This window comes from Lissotriton helveticus, chromosome 7 (assembly GCF_964261635.1).
Source record: "Lissotriton helveticus chromosome 7, aLisHel1.1, whole genome shotgun sequence".
NCBI lineage: Eukaryota > Metazoa > Chordata > Amphibia > Caudata > Salamandridae > Lissotriton > Lissotriton helveticus.
Window position 1 is genome coordinate 917,485,120 of NC_136068.1, and position 17,637 is coordinate 917,502,756.

At 42.6% G+C, this 17,637-nt stretch overlaps 1 protein-coding gene across 3 annotated transcripts in view; it reads left to right on the forward strand.

Moving 5' to 3' along the window:
• ATP10B (ATPase phospholipid transporting 10B (putative)) overlaps positions 1–17,637 on the forward strand; it is a 563,398-nt gene that overhangs the window by 520,593 nt on the left and 25,168 nt on the right. For all 3 annotated transcript variants that reach the window (XM_078653419.1, XM_078653417.1, XM_078653418.1), the window contains 3 exons: positions 1,880–2,064; positions 4,627–4,942; positions 7,441–7,517. In XM_078653419.1, coding sequence (XP_078509545.1) covers positions 1,880–2,064; positions 4,627–4,942; positions 7,441–7,517 — 578 coding nt within the window. The remainder of the gene's footprint in view (positions 1–1,879; positions 2,065–4,626; positions 4,943–7,440; positions 7,518–17,637) is intronic.

The window sequence follows — 17,637 nt, forward strand, 5'->3', positions numbered from 1 at the left end:
GCTCTGCTTGTGTTTGACTCTGTTGGCTGAGAACATGTGGCTTTTTACAAGTGTTTTATTTCCGAGAAGAGTCAACTCTTTCAACCATGTCACTAACAAATTACGGTGAGTTATGACTGACCGTTAATGACACTGGTGGGTGTAGACAGTTCTATGTTTGCGGGAGAGAGCGTCAATCTGAGTAGGTGAACATGAATGGGAGGCATGTTTACCTCATCTCTTGGTTTACTTTGTTGTTAGGAATATGGGATGGATTTTTCCTACTGTGTCCTGCTTAATTGAAGGTCTGGTCTCTAAGACCATATCCAGTTCTTTATAGTGGAGATTAGACTACTGGGATGCGTGGGAATAAGCTGCTTTTGTCTTGTATTCCCTATTTAACTTGCGCTCCCTTCAAGGTTTTATCATGCGTGATACTAGAATTGTTGTAAAGCAGGTGGACATCGGTTCTTACAATCTTTCTATGCTTGCTATCGTCTAGGCACTTAGGACTGTCACTGTTTATCTCCTTTGTGTCTAGGTGACTGCATGCCATGTTATACCTTCTCTTTCTTCCTAGGTATGAGATTTGCATTTTCTCCATTTCCTTATAATCATTCCTTGTCTTGTGGAATGAAGATGGTTTTTATAGAGTAGTTTGGTGCTTGTATAGATTCCTTGTAATGGTCAGCGCCACAAACTTGCTTCATTGGTCTATTTCTAGGGAAGTGTAAGGTAGCATAATCGGGTAACGAGTTCACTTGCATGCATGCATGCATAAAAGAAATCAGGCAGCTGTGTTTTGTACACATTTCAGTCATCTGGTTTGGATGTGGTGGAGGTCAAAGAGTGAGTCAGCACTGCTCATTTATGACCGGAGAAGGAATAATAAGTCAATGCCTTTTGTGAGTTTGACAGCTATGAGAGAATACAACCCAAGGTGAAAAAGTATAAGTAGCATGTTTTGACTAATTTGTTGATGATGGACTCTAACGATAGGCCTGTGATTTTCCCAAGATATTTTGTTCTTTTGGATGAAGTTGCCTAAGGTGGCTGGCCAAGACAGTTGGGTATGGGGTCAACTTGCTCCTTCATATGTGATTCCTACATTGCTCGGGTGGAGTTTTATACGGTTTTTGGGTATCCAGCTGTTCACCTTGTGATGACAATTGGGGATGCGGTCATCTCAATAAAAAATGATGTTATTTTTTAAAATGATATATTGTCGTCTGCATGGTTGCATCGTGTAAGTAAAGGAACATATCACAGTTTTCCGTGGCAGCATGTACAAATTCAATAGCAGTGGGCAGACTATATAGCCTTCGGGGTTCCCAGATATTATCTTGTAGGTGTCTAAAGAGTATGGAAGTGGAAGGGAAATATTCTGTCCTGTTGAGGATTGTGCCTTCAATTCAGAGTTCCTATTAGAGATAGATCCAGAAACAAGTGTGCTGTGTGGTGGTGCGTGAGCTTGTTGTGTGGCATTCTAAGAGTCTAGCTCTACCATATGTTTGAGTGGTCAATGGATCTAGCATGGGTTTTTTGAGTAGACATTTTTATCTGTGTGTTTATGGTAAACTTATAAGATATTAAATTTTTATAAAAAGGATGGGTTGACCAAAGTGCACAACTATTCAGAGATGAAGGTTCTAGACGGGAACTTTTGAAGATTGATGGCGAGGATGTATTGAGTGGCGATCCAGTTACTTGCTGTACTCGTGGTCGCTCAGTCTGGGATCATTTGAATGAATGCATGTAGCTCCTGGGGTGGTTTTGCTGTGTGACGGTTGATAGGTTGACATTAAGGGGACTGTGCTTTGAAGAAAGATTTTTGGGCATGTAAGGTAAAGTAGTGACCTGTAAAAATTCAGTGATTTTTCTCTGCTCTCCTGTCAATAAGGTGCCACTGGTATTGAAGATCGGCTGCAAGATGGGGTTCCTGATACCATTGCTTCTCTGAGAGAAGCTGGGATACAGGTCTGGGTGCTGACAGGAGACAAGCAGGAAACAGCCGTCAACATAGCATACTCCTGCAAGCTGCTGGACCAGAGTGATACCGTCATCACCATCAACACTAATTGCAAGGTGTGTTATCAGAGTAAGCAGGGTCAGTGAGGCACTTCTGCATCAGACATAAAGTGTATAGAAAAGGAGTGTTCGAGATGCCCACAAACTATGATCTTAACGAGCAATGCAGGCCCTACTGCAAACTCAAGAAACGGCACCTGTTGTTTTTCAGTCAGTTTTACTACTTTTTTGTTATCTTTGTTTCTTCAAATATTATTTGATTTTTAACGTTGACACCTCCTGGGCAAAGAGACATCAGGTCTTTGGTACTTTTTCTACAGCATGACGTCAGCTGTTTGCAGCATTACTTTCAGAATTGGACAGAAATCACATGCAGCTGGTAAACAGTATTTTGTGCAAGAAATAGAAATGTGCCTTGCATCGTTTTCTCCCACGCATGCTCTTTTTTCCGTCCCCTTTTGAAGTAAGCCCTGCAGCTCTATCCACTCGTACAGGCCTGGAGGTAATATGAAAAACCTGCTGCTTTATAGAAATCGAAAAATTAAACCCTGCCATAAATTCCACAGTGGAAGGATACAGGCATATTCCCAATCGGTGCTGGGATCAATCTTGTAGAGTGATTTCATTTCGTATCATTTCGCCATACAAAAATATAAGAAGCCTGTCTTCTCTGCCCCGCCGATGCCCGAGGGCGCATAAAGCCTTCTTTTGACTGCAGCTTAGTTCCTTGATTGTTCTGTTGCTGGGTAAACATAACACTATGCTGTTGTGTTGGAACAAACAGTGCAGCCTGGCTTTTTGCCAACCTCTTTGCTTCTTGGATGTCATCCGAGCTGAGGTATAGCACGCAGATCCAGCACAGTTCTTTCCGTCTCCAATAAATGCTTTTCTTCAGGTGATCATTCGCAGCCATTTTAATGGCATAAAGGACCCGGTGCTGAGCCTGAGCTCAGCGGTTTGACCCAGCTTTCAATTCTATCCTACAACATTATGCACATTAAGAATGATTCCATGCAGGCCACAAGCCGAGGTCAGTAGAGGAGAGCAGAAACATGTCCAAAGTTTAGAGCACCTTGGCACCTGCCAACAATCTAAAATCTTGCTTGGAGTGGCCATTTAAACAGGCATGGATACCCGTGGCAGTGAATCGTGCACTTGAAAAGCAATGGGGTATAGATGGATATGGGGAACTGATTGGCAGGTGACCCTGGCAGAGAGATATTTTAATCTACCTTATGAATTCACACCTGGATAGATTATTCAACCTATCATGTTTGGCTGCTTTATAGCACAAACCACTGTCGTTTTAAATCTCAAATTCTGTTGCAAACCAATATGGAAAAATGTCAGTACAGGTCAACTGCTTTCCAAAATTCGCTGAAAAGGCATCATTTTTGTGAAATGAAGGATTTGGCCAATGGGAGACTGGTACGTCTTGAAGAACGCTACAGTATTGTGTATTTTTGGCTTCCATACATATTTTACAGTCAATATTTACAATGAATCCCATAGTCTGCCCCATGAGCGTTGTATTTATTAAAATGAAAGGAAGATAAACTTGAAATAAATTAATTCAGCTGGGATTATGCATGCTGTGGTTTCTTAAGGCATCTTAGTTAATTTGTTCGAGCACATGATACCATTCAGCCTTCAGCGACTCATATGATGGGTCTGACACCTATGCAGACACAATTGAAATAATTAATTTTGGATTGAATTTAAGCCCCGAAGAAGCAATAGTATTGCAAAACACGTTGGCACAATAACCTAGTACATTAAAATCAATTTTTAAAAAGTGAGGTTTTTATCATGTACAGATTTGATGGAAAAAAGTATGGCGACTCCTCACCAGTCTTTTTCAGGCGATTTTCCACCCATTATCTAGCCATCAATCCATCAAGTTGTCTTTTGAAATAGAGTAGAATAAAGGTGAACCTTCATCCACTAAAGTAGACTGGGCCAGCCCACTGCAGGAAAAATACATTTGCATATTAAATGGCAGCTTCTTTTTCACCCCATAGTACTCTCCTCAAATCCAGCAACCCAAAGTGGGTTGTCTGCTTAGCTAATGCGTTGAGGTCCTAAGGACCATTTTGTTGTGTGCACAGTTTCAAATTCTAACCCATGGAATGCTGGTCTGCATTGGAACCTCTTACCCCACACACCACATATTAGAACATTAGAATGTTGGCCCCTCCATTAAATACCCGGCTCTGGGCTAATAATGGCTGGTATAAGCCTTCTGCTCCAGCATTCCAATGTTTCTTTCTGTTTCTCCCTTTTTAATGTAGAACGTTCTACGTTCAATGGATGGAGTGTTCTAATAACCTTTCTACCTTGGGCTATACCAGTTGTTAAAGGCCCTCTCTCTCGTAATAGGGCCTCGCCTGGAGCTCAGGCCAATAACTCCTATTCAGAACCTTTAACAAATGGATTAGTCTTCTGCAGTAGGCGAGAGGCCTATATTATTAAAATGCAAGAACGATATGTAAAATGGTGCATTTGAGTTCTTAATTTAGTGTGGTCACTTCAAAGAAAAGCATAGCTGGGTTGTATGACTGTGTTGATGGCTGTAATCTGTCCTAATGTGTTCTTTCGTGCTCTTGCTGTTGTGAACAGGAGACCTGCGAGTCATTACTTGACGTGACTTTTGAAGAGGTTAAGAAGGTTTGCAAACCTAAGAAGGTGAAGCGAGGCCTTTTCCAGTGGCGTAAGAACTCTTCAACAGTGGGTCCCATCGCAAGTTGCCCAAACCTTGGGTTAGTGATCGACGGGCGGACACTGAGCGTAGTCTTCCAGGGTGGCTTGGAGAAGAAATTCCTAGCCCTTGCTAGCTGCTGCCGCTCGGTCTTGTGCTGCCGAGCCACCCCACTTCAGAAAAGCATGGTGGTAAAACTGGCACGGGACACAATGAAGGTCATGACCCTCTCCATTGGTAAGTGCCTTGCTGTATGTATAGAATAGTTCACAAGTTGGGTAACAGCCAGTTCTACCATCTTCTGATCTATTTTAACACCGAAAAATATATAAATCACTGCATGCAGTTGTTCTACCTGTGCTTTGTAACACATAATAATTTTTCTTGGTTTGGGTTTCTTTCGATGTCAAATTTTTACAGTTGTTTCCAATGACATCGACGCATTTTGCTTAAATGAATGGCAGGCCATTTTATTCTCGCCACACCCATTACATTTAAAAGGCCAGTGAAAACCCTTTTCAGTTACAAAATCACTCTGTTAGATTTTCCACTTCTCTTGTTACGATTAGTTTTGTGACATAATGTTATATTGTTTATAGTTTTACAGACAAACACTCTAACCAACTCTAACAACTAAAGCACACATGCGAGCAAACATTTGCATGACGAGTACACCCACTCAATCAAAGATCCAACCAAACCCATCAGAAAATAAAATCTGGTATGTGATGAGATCGTTAAGACCTAGACGTGAAGGTGCCTACATTTAGACCGTGTTGAAAGGCCATACAGCTCAACACAAATCTGTTACGTCCCATATTATGTGACTACCCCACTAATGAACACAGTGAAAGTGCCAGCTTCACTGGTGGTTAAGAACTTCAGAGTGCGGCAGCAATTTTGCAAGTACTTTGAAATCAATCGCTGAGTACGAAGAAAGCATTCTTTATAGACTTATCTGACAAATGCCTTAAAGAGGTCAAATGGCTGTCTCTAGCCAGACCTCTAGTCTTTAATGATCAATATTATGGAGCAGATTTGTTCTTGGAGCTCTCTTCACAGGTGAGAAACTGAGCTTTGAAACCTGGCCTCTGATTTTATCGGCTTAAACATATTGCTTCATTTTCAACAAACCTCTTCTTCCACCTGTACCTCCATTCACTTCTTTGCAACTGCTACAATTAAAAGCACTTGCCAAAGAGCACAACACTATTTGTATACATCTATATCCATATGTATATGTATATATATATATATGTGTATATATGTGTGTGTGTGTGTGTGTGTGTGTGTGTGTGTGTGTGTGTGTATAGATGTATACGAATAAAATTGTGTTGTGCTCTTTGGCAAGTGCTTTAATTGTAGCAGTTGCAATATATATGTGTGTGTGTGTATATATGTGTGTGTGTGTGTGTGTGTGTATATATGTATATATATGTAAATAATATACCTTTTCAGGGTTCGAGTAATTCGTAAATTATGCAAAAAAAGAAGCAGACACCGTTGGGTAGTTCCCAAGTTTAGGTGCGCCTGTATAGAGCATCCTACAACTCCAGCAAGACGCCGAAACTGCTCAACTCAAATGTCTGTTTTTCTAGCTAAGTTTTTAAACATAGTACTAGCACAGTGCTATCCACTCTGAGCTAGAAAGGGACAATGTATTTTGCCATTTCTACAGCAAAATCTCAATACATACGATTAGCACATTGCCATCCACACCAAGCTGGAAAAGGACAAAAGTCTTTTACCACTCTAGGCACAGTATTACAGCTTTGAATTGGTAAAATACCATCCAAGCCACCCTGAATTGAATAAAAGCAACCACTGACACATGTTTAGCTATCATAGCTCTTCAGAGTGTCGCTGGTGTTTTAGGGTGCTCTATACAGGAGCTGCTCTCCACCTAAACTTGGGAACTACCCAGAGTAGTCTACTTCTACATTTGTGCTCCAGGGCTTTAATGTCTTCAGCAAGTACGATTTTTGAATCCCACAAGTGCAGTCGCCCTCTACATAACATATAGATTATCATTTATAGCTTCTTTTCACAAAAGCAGTACTTGCACTGTTTCTTCATTACTCCCATTGCAGTCCTCATGCTTTGAAATCTGATTTTCCTCAGCTTCGGTCTGCTAAAACATGGGGCACAGCAGACACACAGATGAAGTGTTGTTTTGCTTGGTTGTACCATCAGATTTCATAATAGCCATTGTTGAATCGGTGCCTGTTTTGTTTGAAAAGCTAAGACTACTAATAAAACCCAGCAATGTTGGACCGGTCCTGGAGAGAATGCATTGATGATTGCCTTGACTTCACCACATTCGAGAAGGGAAGGTGATAGTCTACCCTCCCCATTCCTTCTTGTTTGCTGCATGCACTAACAGAAGTAATTGTTTTTCACCTTATTCAATGCCAAACACCTCTGATGAGGTTTGTTCCTCTTTAGAAACATTCTCTCTAGACATCAAAGACCACGCTATGCTTTAAACAACGTCTTACTGTTTAAGCAGCTTGAACCCAAATGTTTTTGTGTACTTGTCCCAAACATATTCCAGAAATTGAGACTGCAATGATGATTCCCCCACTTTCAGGATATATTGTGAAACAAAAAAATGGCCGCAAGTTCTGCAGCTAATTTGTAGTATTGGCTGGTGTCATAGATCATCACTAATGTTTTTGTGTGTTGCAATGATTTCCTTTCAAATCTTTTAAAGTAATCTCATTCTTTCTTACCAGGTGATGGCGCCAATGATGTCAGTATGATTCAGGCTGCTGATGTAGGCATTGGAATCTCTGGGCAAGAAGGAATGCAGGTACAATGAAGAACTTTGTTATTGATTTTTTTTAAACTGTATGTCAGTACTTTTACCCTTATACATCTATTTTAAATTTATAATCGAAAAATTAATTTGGGAAGTCTTGTGACGTGAATCACTTTCAGTAAAGTTAAAGTTTAGCCTTGCCTTAATGATAACATTAGCATTCATTCACTTGTGGCCAATCTGATTGGTGGAGTCCAACAGATGATTTCTTTTTTTACTTACCACTCTGCTCCCTTATAATTCTGTGCATCACTGCCAATGCTAAAATTACGTCAATTCAAATCAACAGTCTTTGATGTGGCATGACCCAATAAATTATTCGTGTTAGTGATATTTTGCTTTGCAGCATGAATCGCTTCTGGATTTACATTTTCTGTATTGTTCTGCCATCTAGTGGTTGGACCTGGAATGGCTAGTCTTTTAGTTGTATCTCTGTGATTTTTAGGTCCCGCTTAAGCCAGCGAGACATTTAAGAGTGGAGTTTTAAAAGTCCGACCACAGCGTTGTGTGGCATACAGTGTGCTATTACATGCACAGGCACGAGCAGAGGCGCCATATGGCTTAACTCTCGCTCGCCCAAGCGCGTGCCTCGCTTCAATGCTCCACCCCCTCCCCCACCACAGAGCAAGTCTCGCAGCTTGTTTTTTTTTTAACTTTGACCGCGAGGCACACGCCTTTCTCGCCTCATGCGTTCCTAGTTGTAATTCAGGTCGGCAAGATCAATCTCCGGTTCTAGGTGTGCCCCTGCCACTCATCGGCAGAGACAACAGCAACTCTTCTGTGTCCTGCGCGGGACCACCTCATGCACTTGCAGCCTCTACCTGGGCCCTCCAGAATCAGGCTCCAGCCCCCGGGGTGTCCAGCCACTCACTGAGGAATCAGAAAAGGGGGGTGGTGTTGGACAGAGCATCTGAATTAAACAGAACACTCATACCCAGTCAAAAGATCAGGGCTTGATCCATCACCGTTTTTTAGCTCACTGCACCATCCCAGTTCAGAACCTGGCTATATGCAAATTAGTCTGTCCCTGGCCCAGTGCATCATGGGAACAGGGCAGACCAAACTATCAAGCCAATTCTTCACTGGAAAGGAAACAAGCTTCCGGGGACCCGTTTCTGGCATTGCAGCCGTCTTCGACCCGGCTTGCTTGAATCCTGATGGTGCAGTGAGCAAGGGACTCATGTCTGAGCATACCCTGCCACTCCTATAGTGGCCAAAACGATTCAGAAAAGGGGGGGTGGTGTTGGACAGAGCATCTGAATTAAACAGAACACTCATACCCAGTCAAAAGATCAGGGCTTGATCCATCACCGTTTTTTAGCTCACTGCACCATCCCAGTTCAGAACCTGGCTATATGCAAATTAGTCTGTCCCTGGCCCAGTGCATCATGGGAACAGGGCAGACCAAACTACCAAGCCAATTCTTTTCTGGAAAGGAAACAAGCTTCCGGGGACCGGTTTCTGGCATTGCAGCCGTCTTCGGCCCGACTTGCTTGAATATTCCAGTAAAGAATTGGCTTGGTAGTTTGGTCTGCCCTGTTCCCATGATGCACTGGGCCAGGAACAGACTAATTTGCATGTAGCCAGGTTCTGAACTGGGATGGTGCAGTGAGCTAAAAAACGGTGATGGATCAAGCCCTGATCTTTTGACTGGGTAGGAGTGTTCTGCTTAATTCAGATACTCTGTCCATCACCACCCCCCTTTTTGACTCACTGAGGAAGACCACAGCGGAGTTCCGGTCACTGCCGAGCTACCCTGCTCCATATACGAACAATACCGGTAGGTTCCTGGTCCTTTTGTTTGTGTTGCAGCACTGGGATCAGAGCACCGTGCCGTGTGAAAGAGCCTGACCACTGTTGGAATGTGTAAATTTTGTGTTCTTGTATAAATAAATGTATTTGTTCAGCAAATTGTTCACCTACACTCACATTCTGAAAACTTGCAGTGGTGGTTACTTGTTTCATTCACTTCGTGCCTTTGGGGTAGTTTCAAAGTGGGGGATATTTAGATTTTCTCTCTACTACGTCCAAAGAAGCCTGCTATGGGGTTAGTAAGGCTGCGAGCTGCACCAGGCACAGGGCTGGCTATCTGCGGGAGTACAAATAATATTACGTTTTTAGCCTGAACAAAAAAAACAACCATTTAATTCGCAAACACCTAGCGGGAAGTGGGACCAACATGTGATTTCGCAACCGGCTGTTGTTTAATAATTCAACGTACTGTACAGCGGGCTTTACACTTGACTCAGCAGCCTCATTTTCCTTGTCCGCGGGGTCGCTTTGTTTAAGGACTAAGGAACTGGCATCTTTATTATGCTTCAAACCTGGTTTCCTCTTCTCCAAGGTTTAAACAAAACATGCTCCCAAGTGGCCACGTTTCTAATGTAACATTTTCAGTCAGTTCTAGCAATTTCTCTTGAAGGGACTTATAAATCCCCACTTGCAATCAGGGAAGCTGGAATTCCTTTTTAAATTTGCAACTGGCTTATCCAGCCTACTCAAGCTAAACCCTCAGGCTTGCAGGTGGTTAAAAAAAATATGTTAAAAATAATCTTAGCCCCTCCATCTCTATACTACACCTCACATATTCAGCCTCACCCCTCTAGCTTTACCTAACTATCTATCTCTCTCTACATCTCTACCCCATCTCCATTTCAACTCTCTCTAGCTCACTTATGTCTCCTCATCCCTCACTATCAAAATGCCTCTTGAACCTCAGTATGTTTTACCTCACACAACTTCATTTCTGCCACTTTCTGTGCCTACATCTTTACCTCTCAATCTACCCTCTCTGCCTAAACTCTCCCTCAAACCTCTCGCTGCACGTATCTCCACTCACTCGGCGCTGCGCCATCCTCGTTCTACTGCTCTTCCCTCTACTTCATCACTTTTACTACCTTACTCCTTTCTTAGTGCATTTTCATCTTCCTGTCTCTACCTCCACAATCTCTCTCTCTCTCCATCTCTGTTTCACCTGTGTCTCCCAGAAATGCATAGTTCTGAGGTTTAGAGGGGGCCCTTAGGGGGCTCCCGTTCCCGCTGGGGCTGCATGATGTACCTGATCACCCTCTTTCTTTTTACACCTGTATCAACCTTACCACTCTTTTTCTGCATCATCTCGGTATCTCTGCTTCACCTCTGTCTCTTTGTACCCCCTCCCCCTCTCTCTATTCATCAGCCCTCTCTCTCTCTCTCTCACTCACTACTCTCTCTCACTACTCTCTCTACCATGTCTGTGTATGCCACGTTCCGTTTTGCCCTGCTCTCTACCTCACTTGTGTTTTTAACTTGCACCACCCTACACATCCCTCACTATTTTACCTGTTTGCCGCTAACTCACCTCTCTTTCTCTACACATACCTTCTAGGCCGCACCCTTTTCCCTTTCTCAACAGTACAGTTTCCCAATCTCTAGCTCGCTCTCTCTCTCTCGCTCACTTAAACCTTACCTAGCTCTCGAGCTCTTTTTCTATCTATCTATTTGGTTTAGGTCAAACACTAGAATATATTTCGAAATTGCAGCCAAAACCACAGAATACAAGGTGCAGACTATGCCAACTGCAAGAAGAAAGTTTGACACATATTTTAACGGTCTTTCCGATTTTATTAATTGAACGAAAAACATAACTGAAGAGCATTTTTAACTTGCATGGCATTAAATCATGCCAACATGCCTTGCTCTTTTGCATGAAAGTGGAGACGCCTGAAACAGCAGCAGCCTTTATAATTTGTTTTACCTTCTAGCGTTTCGGCTACTGACTTAAAAGGGACTGATAGCTACTATGTAATGTTGGCTCCTTCTCTAAACATCCAGCAAGTCACTGTGACCATGTCTTTTGCTACACTAGAAGTTACAGGCTGAATTCTACATCAAATATTGTTGTTCCAAGACCAATAAATTATAGACTCAAGCAGAACAAGCATTGGGATTGCCAATAGGTCTCGCTTTTGGGATCTTATAAGTATTTAGTTTTGCAGCACAATAACGTTGGTGCAACAACATCAACTGTTGCATGGCTAAACACTTAAAAGGTACAAGGTTTAGCCATGCAACAGCTGATGTTGTTGCACCAAGGATATTGTGCTGCAAAACGAAATACTTTTATAAGGTCCCAAAAGCGAGACCTATTAGCTATGCCAATGCTTGTTAGGTTTTGCCTGCACAGCACTTACACTGTGGTTGTGAAATCAATTGTTTTTAATATATCTTAAAAGGGACTGACCTTCTGCGTTCACTTTTTTTTCATTTGTACTTATGCTTGCCAGTTTACTTTCTTCCATTTCTATTGGTTATAGCCTCTTTTCCCTTCTGTATTTGTCTTATCAGTTTCCCGTAGCCTAATTACTCATTCCCATCCGTGTTGTTGGTTTAAATGTTTTTTTCTTTTGGTTAACACTGCATGCCATTTACATTTTGGTATCTTTCCCTCTAAGCATCTAATATCGCCATATTTTACTACTAAACAGGCAGTCACACTTGAAGTTACCTTGCAGTTAAAAGGGGCTTGATTTATATGGTGCAGCAGGTGCAGTGGCACAGAGGTCAAAAGCTCTAGGGACCACTCTAAACACAGATTATTGCTAAATTGCCCTACTAAACAGGCAGTCACAAGTGCAGTTATCTAGCAAGCACTAAGGTCATAATTACAAGGGTGCAGCAAGTGCAGTGACACTGGGACCAAAAGCTTTAGACAGACCACTAACCACGTAATATTACTATATTTTACTAAAAAGCAGGCAGTCACAAGTGCAGTTAGCTTGCAGATACTAGGATCATGATTTAAGTGGTGCAGCAGGTGCAGTTACTCCAGGGCCAAAAGCTCTAAGAACCTCTCTAAACACCAGATGTTACTATATTTTACTACTAAACAGGCAGTCACAAGGCCTATTATCTTGCAGGCAAAAGAATCATGTTTTGGATGGTGTAGCAGATGCAGTAGCACCAGGCCAAAAGGTTGTCCGGACTCCTCTAAAATCCTAGTATTGCTATATTTTACTACTAAACAGACAGTCACAATTACAGATACATTTCAGTTAAAAGTGGCTTAATTTAAACGTTGCAGCAGGTGCTGTGGTAATTGGGCCACAAGCTCTAGGGACTCCATTGGGCACGGATTATTGCTACATTTTACTACTAAACGGACCGTCACAAGTGCAGTTATTTAGCATGCACTAGAGTTATGGTCACAATGGTGGAGCAGGTGCAGTTACACCGGGACTAAAAGCTCTAGGCACACCACTAAACAAATAAAATAGCTATATTTTACTAATAAACAGGCAGTCACAAGTGCAGTTACCTTGCATGCACTACAGTCATGTTTTAAATGGTGCAGCTATTGCTGTGACACTGTGACCAAAAGTTGTGGACACCACACTAAACACAGATTATTGCTATATTTTAATACTAAAAGAGCAGTCACAAGTGCCGTTATCTTGCAGGTGCTAAGATCATGATTTGAATGGTGCAGTGGAATTTTCTTTTCTTACTTTAAGACTGCACAGTATTTACTGTTTACCAATACTTATCTTCCCTTGGCTGCACACATTTAAAACATGTTGGACATTTAACTCATTTTCACATTCTTTATGATATTGTTGTGCTAATAAACGTTTTTCACAGAAAATTGCACAAATGTGTTCAAGATGTAGAAGACAGAGGAAGTTACAGCCTAATTATCGACATTGAGGCAATGTAAAATACAAAAGATAACCGAAACAAGATCAAGGTTTTTTTGACAGTTGAGATCTAGATCAACCATGTGGGTCAGAGAACGACCAATAGGCATGGAGCATACCCCTTAGTGATTTTTCTTTCACCGAAATGCCAGTACAAGGGCACACAAAAGCACAGCGACGACGTTTGCAATCTCTGCTTCCTATAAGATCACGGGTGGAGGGGTGGCCTTGCATATGCTGAGTTTCAGCCCAAGACTTTCCAGACAGGGGAAAAAGCAGAGGAGAGCATTCTATGCCAAGTACTTGTCCCAGTGTAAGCAGAAGTAGCTCATGGATTTGGGATTAACTATCAATGACAAAACACATGAAGATACTGAGGTGGATCAGAAAGAAGGTCTTGAGGGTAAAGAATTTTTCGAGGCACAGAGAGAAAAAAAAGCCTAAGACAATGCTGAAAGACGTTGAAACAAAGAAATGTCAGGTAATTGTCCCTGGGAGCATACCGACCGAGTCACAAGTCTCAGACTGGAAGCACATTAAAACAATTTTGACACTGAAAACTTCGTTGCCTAGAAGAAGGCAGAAGTCACAAGAGTCTCCTGGGTCAAAGCAAAGGGATACAATTGGAAATTGACCCTCAGAACCAGCCGCAACATCAAAAGTTGAAAGGGAGAGTGGGAGGGAGAAAGAACCTTCTGTGTAGGAGGCTTCAACCACTGACAACAATACCAAAGAAAAGACTAGACGCATCGACATGGAATAAAAAGCCCCAGACGTCAAGAGGAAAAGACAGCACAATGAAGGAATGCCATTAGAAGAAAATGAGAGTTCAACAAATCCTTTAACTAGTACAAGATCCCTCTAAAGACTCCATTAGAGAAATGCACAGAACAAAAGCAAAGGTTCTTAGAGCCACCAATTACTACCAAACCGCCGAAGGAGGTCAAGGAAGAATTCTTCCGATATGAGGAAGAGGAAGGACTGGTTGAGCAGGATCCCTCCCAGGAAGGAGAGTCTGCAGAGAAATGGCAAGACCCCTACACAGGTTTGCTGGAGGAAGGGGTAGGTTTATATCGCTCTAGGTACACCCTGATGGCATCATTGGGATAAAGAGGGCAACAGACACATATGGTGGTCAGCTTGAAGATAAGCATTCAGAAATATATTTCCTGCTGGAGTCCATATTACCTGATCAGAAGAGAAATCAGTTCTAGTCTGTTACCCAGTTTCCTGGACCAGGACCGATAGGCATTCAAAGAACTTGCAGCTGCCAAAGCAATCACACTGAGAGTAGAGAAAAAATACAGATTCTTCAACTTGGAGCAACATGGCAGCAGACTCAATAATCGTGTCAACAGCACCTAGGAGGGCCAATACTCCCACCTCAGCAGAACCCCCTCCTGATAAGGAGAGTAAATGGGTGAACATGGGTAGATGAAAGATGGGGAGGTCAGCAGTGATGCATAGTAATGCTCTGTTGAACAGATACATGCATCAATAATGGGACAACAATGCAGGATTTAAACAATATACGCATCCTTTCGTGCACAAAGTGGTCCGTCAAGCACACCACCACAGTAGCAGCATGGCTTGTCCTCATAGCGCACCTTTTGAGGAACAGACAGAGGAAAAGGGACCACCCCAAAGGCAAGAGTGGATCCTCCACAAATTGAATTTACAACACAAACCCTCCTACACAAGTCACCGGAAGGCGGAAGGATCTGAAGTTTCCTCCAGGAAAGGAGGAAAGTCTACTCCGACAAATGGATACTAAATCTGATCCAATACAGTTACTGCCTAGAACTGCAAAATAGACCACCTACTTACAATAAGACCATGAGCAAAGACAAAAAGCTGAGCTTGAGAAAAGAAGTCAAAAATTATTTAAAAAGAGGGCAATAAAACTAGAACCACCATAAAATGAAGGCAAGGAGTTTATTCCACCTATTTCCTGGTACCAAAACCAGACAAGACATAAAGGCCCATTTTAGACCCAAGGGCACTCAACAGATCTTTCAATATATAAAAAAGTAAAAATTACCTCCTACAAGAAGTCATCCCTCTCGTGCAGAAAGAAAACCATCTGACAATTAAAGATCCCAAAGATGCATACTTTCACATATCTGTGAACATGAAACACAGATGTCATTCAGCATGTCATGAGTGATGTAATATGTGAGGTCATAAGCAGTGCATTGCTGTGGTATATTTATAGTTAGCTCAGCTAGCTATATATATTGAATTTCATGTTTTGTACAAGTGAAATCTGAGTTTAACTTTAACGTCCCTGTAACCTTTGTTTTTTTTCAGTGAATTTCTGTTTGTTAAATTGTTTTCGAACTGTGATATCTCTGCAACATTTGTTTTTTTAAGTGAATTTCGAAGGGTTTTTGAATGTTATTTCCTTACAGTAATCAGTCACCTTTGAGAGTGAGTTAGTGAGTGGGTGCATGAGTGTCTCAGTGGGTGCATGAGGGAGTGCTGGAGTATCTCAATAGGTGTGTGTGGCTGTATGGATCTGTGAGTGGCTGCATAAGTGTCTCACGGGATGTGTCATTAGGTGTGTGACTGGGTCTGTGAGTGGGTGCATGAGTGTTTGAGTGTCTCAGTGGGTCTGTGAGTAGATGTGTGTCTGAGTGGGTTTATGAGTACCTGAATGAGTGTGTGAGTCAGTCTGTCTGTAGGTGAGTGCATGAGTGTCTGAGTGGATGTGCAAATTGTCTGAGTGGGTGCATGAGTATCTGGGTGGCACTGTAAGTGTGTGTGTGTGCGTGAGTCTCTCAGTGGGTCTGCGTGTGGATGCATTCCCTGTGGCCTAGCCACAATCCAGTGGGGGGGGGGTCTACACAGCCCGCCTTCCCAGGCTGATTTCGACCTCCGGGGATCCCATCCCCTGGGGTACGACCTTAAAATGTGTATATATTTATAATCGGGGCAATGGCTGCTTGTGACTCCAATCCAGTTTCCCTAAATTCTGTCACGTTTTAATTTGCATGCATATCGTGGTTTCAATGGAGAGAGTATTACCAGTTTTACTCTTGTTCTTAGTGTGATGTCAATCAAAGTTCGCAACCCTCATAAAGAACCTCCCGCTTGGAATCTGATAAATTGTTTCAAACTGTGACAAGTGTACACAACAAAAGACTATGGGCAACAAACGGTTATCACAAGTTTTTCTTTCATTCCATGTGTAATGTCAACAAGGTACGACTGCACTTGTAAATGTAAATGTATTGCGACTTATATAGCGCACGTATCACCCGAAGGCATCAAGGCGCTTGCTTAGGGAACCCGTCCTGGTATTCCCCTGTGAGATACCCCGGCAGGGTATCCACAAGGTGAAAGCCAGGCATCCCGCCGCGAGGGGCCGTAGTGGAGATTAAGCAAGCTATTGCCCAGAGTCGCAGAGTGTGACCCCGTGAGTCGAGTAGGCACCGCAGCGAGAATTGTCGAGTCCGTGGAATTTTTTAGTCCGAGTCCTGCCGAGGCAGGGAATCGAACCCTGGTCCACGGCCGATCTCAGCTTCCGGGTCTGCCGCCTCTAACCACTGAGCCACGCTTCTCTTGTCAAAGACTGCTTGTTTGTAACTTGTAACCTCTACTTATAATGTACTATTTTGTATATTTTCATGGTTTCAATAAGGTAGTTCACACCAGTTTTTCATTTGTTGTTGCGAATGGTGATCAAAGCCTCACTGTGCTTTTGAAAAATTCCCTCTTGTAGCTCACTACTTTGTTGCCGCAGGCCACCCTTTTTCTGAATTCAATCAAGCTTTACTTGTATCCAGTATTACTCTGGTAGATAAATAAGTGTTTCTTGTACTCTGAATGATGTCAAAAATGTCTCACTGCGTTTGTGAGGATACTTCTTGCTAATCGTTTGCAACTTGTTTACAGTTCACCGCCCATCATGCCTCTTTCTTCTGTTTACGAGACCACTGTGTCTCAGAAACTTGGGGCGCTTCAGCACAATATTGTGATTAGCACTTTATTTAGCATTCCCCCCGGGGAGACTTCAGTCCAGGCGGAACCCTCCGGTTCTGACCATTGGCTCTGTAGTTGTCCCCAGGGCTGCAAGTGCCTAAGGAAGGGGGCCCTGTGTGCCTCATTAAAACAATAAATGAATAAAAAAGCCCCCAGGACCTGGCCTACCCAGGGGTTCTATTTGGGCTACAGTAATGTTGAAAGCTCCTATGGGAATTAACTTCGGAAAGACACTTGTTTTGCCCCCCCCCCCTTTTTCTTGGCCCCTGCTTGACGTATCACCAAGAAAAACAACGGCGTCCACAAACTTTTCCCAAAAAAGGAACATTTGTCAAACAGCGCAAAAGATCTAGGCAGGTCTAAAAACACTTTTCCTATGGAAACATGGTCCTAACTATAACTACCTACTGGCGACCACCAGTGGGTAATATTGCAGTTAAGTTCAGTTGACC